The sequence below is a fragment of the Meriones unguiculatus genome, chromosome 3 (genome assembly GCF_030254825.1).
Source record: "Meriones unguiculatus strain TT.TT164.6M chromosome 3, Bangor_MerUng_6.1, whole genome shotgun sequence".
NCBI lineage: Eukaryota > Metazoa > Chordata > Mammalia > Rodentia > Muridae > Meriones > Meriones unguiculatus.
Window position 1 is genome coordinate 66,281,732 of NC_083351.1, and position 6,951 is coordinate 66,288,682.

General features: G+C 41.0%; 1 protein-coding gene across 1 annotated transcript; it reads right to left on the reverse strand.

Moving 5' to 3' along the window:
- Window positions 1–1,023: 1,023 nt before the first annotated feature.
- Window positions 1,024–5,677, reverse strand: LOC110566491 (olfactory receptor 6B1). The gene is made up of 3 exons (XM_021664348.2): window positions 5,503–5,677; window positions 5,351–5,405; window positions 1,024–2,046 (listed from the first exon to the last, which is right to left on the reverse strand). Exon 3 carries the CDS (start codon window positions 2,019–2,021, stop codon window positions 1,086–1,088), a length of 936 nt encoding a protein of 311 aa, XP_021520023.1. The 5' UTR covers window positions 2,022–2,046; window positions 5,351–5,405; window positions 5,503–5,677; the 3' UTR covers window positions 1,024–1,085.
- Window positions 5,678–6,951: the final 1,274 nt, after the last annotated feature.

A 6,951-nucleotide genomic window follows, 5' to 3' on the forward strand; every position in this document is an offset into this window, starting at 1 on the left:
GCAGATGTGTCAAGAATGTATCTGAGTCAGAGCCTCATAAGGAGGTCTCTGGAATAAGAGTCACCAAGTCCAGAGCATGAGAAAGACCTTCAAGTAGGCCCAGATAAAGATATCTTCCTAAAAGTCAGAGGGGTAGTACAGTCAGGACATTCCTGGGAAAGCTTAGAACCAGTACTTCTGGGAGAAGGCATAAATGATTCATAAAAAATTACATCAATCTAATATCCCCAAGTTGTACAAATAATAAAAAACTCCCAAGCATTCGACATATAGAGATCAAGAGTGTGAGACTGAACCACAACTGCATCACTCTGCTCAGCTTTGCTGGGTCTTTGTCAAGCAGCTGCACTGGCTTTATTATTTTCCTTGTTCTCATTAGATATTGCTGTGCCAAAGATTTATTCATCATCTACTTTAGAGTCATACATCAGAGGATATAAACAAATATTCTAAAGAGAAATATAGACTTCAAGAAAGAAACAAGTGCATAAATTGTATCAGACTACAAGATATGGTTGTATAATGTATAATTCACGCACGGATGGATAAAGGCATTCTCTTGCTGGCAGAAAGAGGGCCAATTAAGGAGTGGTATTTACACTGGTAAGTTGGTGCCAGAGAAAAGTTTTGGATAGATTTGAGGAAGAGGCTTCTCTCCTCTGTCACCGACACTGACTGCAGGCACAAAGACAATGGGATTGCTGAGGAAGCCACTTTCTTTGCCAGTCAGGTTAATGGGAAAAACAAGACACCGTGTAATCTTTTCATCTCAGAACTGTTCAGACTTGCAGGACCCAAATCATGGCAAGTCACACAAGTACCACATCACATCTTGTTTAATGTATCTACAGTCTTATAAACTCCATGCTGAGTTATAGTCAAAGAGAATTATTTTTCTACAGACATCTACATAGTACATACGTCCTCAAAGCATAGATTTCATGCATAAATACATACAAGTGTCCAAGATTGGTGTGGACATAGTGACATCATATTAACATCATTAATCTTGACTGAGGTCATCGAAAGAGAAAGGACATAGGATAACAAAGAAGATAGTCTTCTTTCTAATCCATCATAACAGACTAGTCAGATCGGATAGCCTGGCAATAGATCAATTTCTTTAGAGCTTCTTTGACCTCTCTGTTCCTTAGGCAATAAATGAAAGGATTGAGGGCTGGCGTGACAATGGCATAGAAGATGGAAATAACTTTGTTCATGTTGAAGGCATGGATAGCTCGGGGTCGGGCATACATGAAAATAGTGGCAGAGTAGAAGATGGTGACAACAACAAGGTGGGACGCACAGGTGGAAAAGGCTTTCTGCTTTCCTGTTGGCATGCGTAACACAGTGGCCAGAATGCATCCATATGATAAAACAGTGATTGACAGTGGGAAGAGGAAGATGACCAGAGCCAAGACAAAGTCCACCAACTCTGCAATGGACATGTCTGTACAGGAAAGATTAAGTACTGGAGAGATGTCACAGAAGAAGTGGTTGATGACATTGGGGCCACAGAAGCTGAGCCGAGAGATGAAGTAGATCTTTGCCAAAGAGATGCCAAAGCCAATAACCCAGGAACCAAGAGCCAGGCGGAAACAGAGCCCATGGCTCATGATGGTGGGGTAGTGCAGCGGGCGGCAGATGGCCACATAACGGTCATAGGCCATGGCAGCCAGGAGAACACATTCCGTACACATAAGCGCAATGAAGAAGTAAAGCTGTATCATACAGTGGGTGAAGGAGATGCTGTTACTCATGGACCAGAAGCTGAACAGGAGCTTTGGCACAGTCACAGAAATGTACCAGGTCTCCAGGAAAGACAGGTTGGCCAGAAAGAAGTACATAGGCTTGTGCAGTGGCCGGTTCTGCTGCACCAGCAGGATGATGATCACGTTTTCAGCAACAGTCAGAATATAGGCCACAAGAAACATCAGGAACACTGCTGCTCGCATGCTCAAGCTCCCAGGAAACCCCACTAGAATAAACTTGGTGACCCGTGTCTGGTTCTCCACATCCATATCAAGCGCACAGGATTTAGTCTTTCTGAGAGAAAAGAATCACTTGGTTAGATCTATGGTCTGGAAAATGTCTTTTATCCCTGCCTTTTCTGCATACCAGTAGCAGGAACAGTTGCTTATTAATAGCATATTATAGGTTAGAATTCAGGGTTTCTCAACCTATGGATTGAGACTCTTCTGGGGTCAAATATCAGATATCCTGCATGTCAGATATTGACATTATAATTTTTATATATTGCAGTTATAAAGTAGCAACAAAATAGTTTTACGGCTGCAACTGTATACAAGAGGAACTGTATTAGAGAGTTGCAGGATTAAGAAGGTTGAGAACCACTGGATTAGACAGACGCATGTGCCATAATGATGTGCACTAACTCAGTTTCCCACATGGCATTTTTACTTCTATGCTATCCATTTTAATCACGTGGTATTAGAGAGATACTAAGTACATTTCTGTGTTTCCACTGATGGGAGGGTAAGAATCGTATTCAAGTTGAGGCCTAAAGCCATGTGCTATCTAATATCCTCTGCTGCTTTCACAAACACAAACTCCAAAGTAATCTAGCAAAACCCACTTTGTGTTAACTGCTGCCTGTTTCAAAAGATGCCCTGGCCTTCCTGTTCACAATCTGGGATTTCTTCCTTGTCACTGGGCGGCTGTTACATGTCACACGTTTCTTTTTCTTCTACCATCAGTGGAGATGGAAGGAGTCTGTCACCATCTGAAGGGTGAGAGATTGGAGGCATGCAGAGAATCAATCTCGTCCCTGTGAAGTCTCTGGACTTCATTCCAGTCCCAAGTTTTCCATGTCTTCGCTCTGCCCTTGAAACCATGCCCCTCTCTGAAACTTTTTTCCTTTCCCATTGACATGAGTACTAACAATTTTGGTGACTGTCACTGTGGATTAAAATGAAATTGAAATTAAGCAAATGGTGTTTTATATAAATTGTTAAAGACAATGAGTGTGGAAGAGGCTCTTGCTTCATAGTAAAGAAGTAAAGGTAAGCTGGGCATGGAAGCATACACTTTTAATCCCTGTGCCCAGGGAGGCAGAGACAAGCATATCTCTGTGAATCTGAGATCAGCCTGGTCTACAAAGAAAGCCCAGGGCTCACAGAGAAACTCTGTCCCGAAAAACAAAACAGAAAAGAAGTAAAGATAAATCTATATTGCAACGGGGTGGTGTCACTGCTGTAATCCAAGTCAGTGGTGAAAACAGAAAGGTGGGGCCCTGGAACTTTCAGTTTGTGAGGGTAAAAATAGGGTCACTTTGGGCAGAGTGCAGCGAATCTTATGAAAGTAGGCAGAGATAGAAAGACCTGGAGGAGACTGGAGGGCCACAAGGAGACCAACAGAACCAAAAAATCTGGGCACAGGGGTCTTTTCTGAGACTGGTACTGCAACCAAGGATCATTCACGGTGATTACCTGGAAACCTCTGCACAGATGTAGCCCATGGCAGCTCAGTGTCCAAGTGGTTTGCCTAGTAAGGGGAACAGGGACTGTCTCTGACATGAACTCAGTGGCTATCTCTTTGATCACCTCCCCCCTGAGGGGGAAACAGCCTTACCAAGCCACAGAGGAAGACAATGCAACCAGTACTGGTGAGACCTGATAGGCTAGGGTCAGATGGAAGGCGATGAGAACCTCCTCTATCAGTGGACTAGGGAAGGAGCGTAGGGGGAGAAAAGGGAGAGAGCACATGATTGGGAGGGAATGAGGGAGGGAGCTACAGGTGGAATAAAAGTGAATAAATTGTAATAAATAAAAAAATTAAAAAAGAAACTCAAATACAGTAAGGGGAATTTGTAACATATTCTTTTGATGCACTTAATAAAATAAATTTATTATTGTAATTATTAAAAAATAAGGTCTTGGGGATATGTAATTACTTAAGATAAAATGGAAGCACATTAAATATTTTCTTATAAAGATTAAAAGCCTAAAAGTAACAACATATGATCTGGAATGGGATTTACTTCTGACATCTGAGGATGTGACATTTGAACAGAAGAGTCTAAGACTTGAAGACTTGAGGTGAAAGAGACCCATGCTAAAATGAGATTCCTGTTGCTACACCGTGAAAATCAGTGTAAGAAGAAATCAGTGTGGAAGAAGAAATCAGGAAGAATTCATTAGAGGGTCAGGAAGTCTGCTTACTACAGTTTATAAAGTGCAGCATCTAATCCATAAGATAATGTTAAAGAGGCTCAGTACTTTAATTTTCCAGAGGAGGCACAGAAGCTCAGACACATAAAGCAACAGCTCCTCATTAAAGAGGAATGCAGTCAGAATTATACCAAAGCCCAGGTCTGTTTGAACCACATCATCAACCATGAGGCTCACTAACCCACAGCCAAAGTCAGAGTGGTCTCGTCACCACTTTTCAACACTTAAAATTTATAATTCTTTTAGGAAATTTCCTTATGAGCACAAGCCACTGAAGATAGAATGAGGATATGATACAACTATACACTTTACCTGAAACACTCACAACAGAAAGGAACATATAGAGATGCCTGTCTCATATTCTCGAGATAATATAAGCTCTGAATATATCCTGAAATCTATCAGGGGAAAGATGGGCTATCTCAGGCGAATGTATCAGGGGGAAAAAAGGCATAGAGGTGAGAACAGCACAGCATACCAGCATATACACAAACAGCATACAGTGTGTATGTTTCACAAACTGAGAGAAAAGGGTTGTATGGCAGGAAGGAAAAGGGAGAATTGTCAGCGTCCAGATCACTGGAACTGCACACACAGCAGTAAGGAGTTTAGGAGCCATCTTTAAACAAAACAGTAAATAAATAATGTCTGAATGTTTGTCAGGAGGATTATAAATAACTGTATACTTCACCTAGGTTGTTCATATGAGATATATTGGGTAGAACAAGGTTATCAAATGAGAAGTTGATGGGCTAGTGGAAATCACCCTCATAGCAGACATATAGGAACACAACAAAGGAAGAGCGAAATCACCAGCTAATGATTAATTTTTAAAGAAATTGAGATGAATATACTGAGCTCTATCTAGCTATGTAAGTAATACCAAGCTCTACCTACTTACATAAGAAAAACCAAGGAGTTTATAGTATAGGGAGGCTAGGGAGCATGCAAGAATCTAAGGGCAGTGGTCATACATTGGGGTATTCATTTATGATCCAGCATCAGGAAACAGTTAATTTATTATTCTTTTCAGAAAACAATACTATCATTCTGTTCTGCTGTAATTGATGGATGGAAAGACATGAAACACTTACAGTTTAAATACAACTGTAGCTAAGAGCTGTCTATATATTACGGATGCTGCAAGAGGGACCACTTACCTTGGCTTAGCAGCCTCTGATGGGGTAGAATGTGAAAAGAAATTCTTCACTGATTCTAAAATAGGAAGAAGTACAAAGAAAAGATTCAGGTATTGAATAGCTATGAGGAAGCCATTCCCTAAATCTAGAAGAACCCAGTGGACACAGATTACCCTGCTGCTTTCTAGCAGATGGCCAGGGCTATATGAGAGGATGTCCCTGGATACTAGGACCACATTTGTGTCCAGTATGGTGGCACCAGGCAGGATCTTCCAGCACTCTGAGGCCAGAACTCCCATGGCCTTCTTGTGAGTAATGTTCTTGACTAGGGCACATCAAGCTGTGAATGTCCTTGTTCATCTGAGGACTTTATACAGCATCAAGATCTTCTTGGCATCTCTCCCAGGACCCAGGAGGAAACAACTTTGGCAACAGTCTCTTGTCCAAGTCTCTTGTGGTATTGAAGGAAATTTGTGGCTGCTATGACCATCTCATTTGTTTTATGTGATATTGGTTTCATGGGGGTGGGAATCCCTTATGGCCACGTACTTTAGAAAGAACCATGCTTTGTTTCTTCTTTGTTGAAAGAGTATAAGAAAAAATATCATTGCATTTAAATATATGCTTTCAGATATTATATGAAATATAATATGTAAATATAATTTAAATACATTATCTTAAATATCTATTTTCAGATATTATCTTAGCCTTTGGGAAACGCAATGACCATATGAGTTCTCCAAGGGAAACCATGACTGCTTGAGCTAGACTAGTATTGTGACAATTCAGTAAAGGTTTAAATGGAAGTCTTTGTCATCAAGTATGTCCTAAAGTTATGTCATAAAGTATGCTAAATGAATTTATCATGAGAGTGACTGTCACTATCATCTGAAGGGTGTCACTTGACTAACATTTCACATCCTGAGACAAAATTACAGTTTATCATGTATTGCTTCTTTGTACATGAAGAATTCCTAAGCAGACCTCACAACAAACAAAAGGTGACAGATTCACTGTGATTTCATAAAACAGTAAGTGGAAACATTGAAAGTCATTAACAGTCTATTCTGGAGTGCCACTCACATTTATGGTAATTAAGAAAGCAGCTTCCCTAAACAAGAAGGAGGATCCTGGGTAAGATACACCTTAGCATTGTATCAAAGCAGATGCTGAGACTCTTAACCAAGCTTTGGGCAGAGTACAGGGAATCAAATGAAAAAAGGGGGAGTTAGAAAGACTTGGGGAGCTCCACAAGGAGAGCAACAGTACCAAAATATCTGGGCATAGGGGTCTTTTCTGAGACTGATACTCCAACCAAGATCCCTTCTTGTTCCTAGCCCTCTCACCTCCTACCACTGTTCTCCCACACCTGATCTCCACCCTTATTTTCCTCCATATTCCATCTCCTTCGCAGTTCCCTCTCTTCATCCACGTCTGCTGTCTCTTTTATTTCCCCTTTTGAGTGATATTCCAGAACCCTCCCTTTAGTCCTCCTTGATACTTAGCTTCTTTGGGTATGTGGATTGTAGTATGGTTATCCTGTATTACAGGTCTAATATCCGCTTATAAGTGAATACACACCACAAGCATCTTTCTGGGTCTGAGTTACCTCACTTAGGAGG

Coding starts and splice junctions, on each gene's coding strand:
- LOC110566491 (XM_021664348.2), bottom strand. CDS start 2,021: ATGGATGTGGAGAACCAGACACGGGTCACCAAGTTTATTCTAGTGGGG.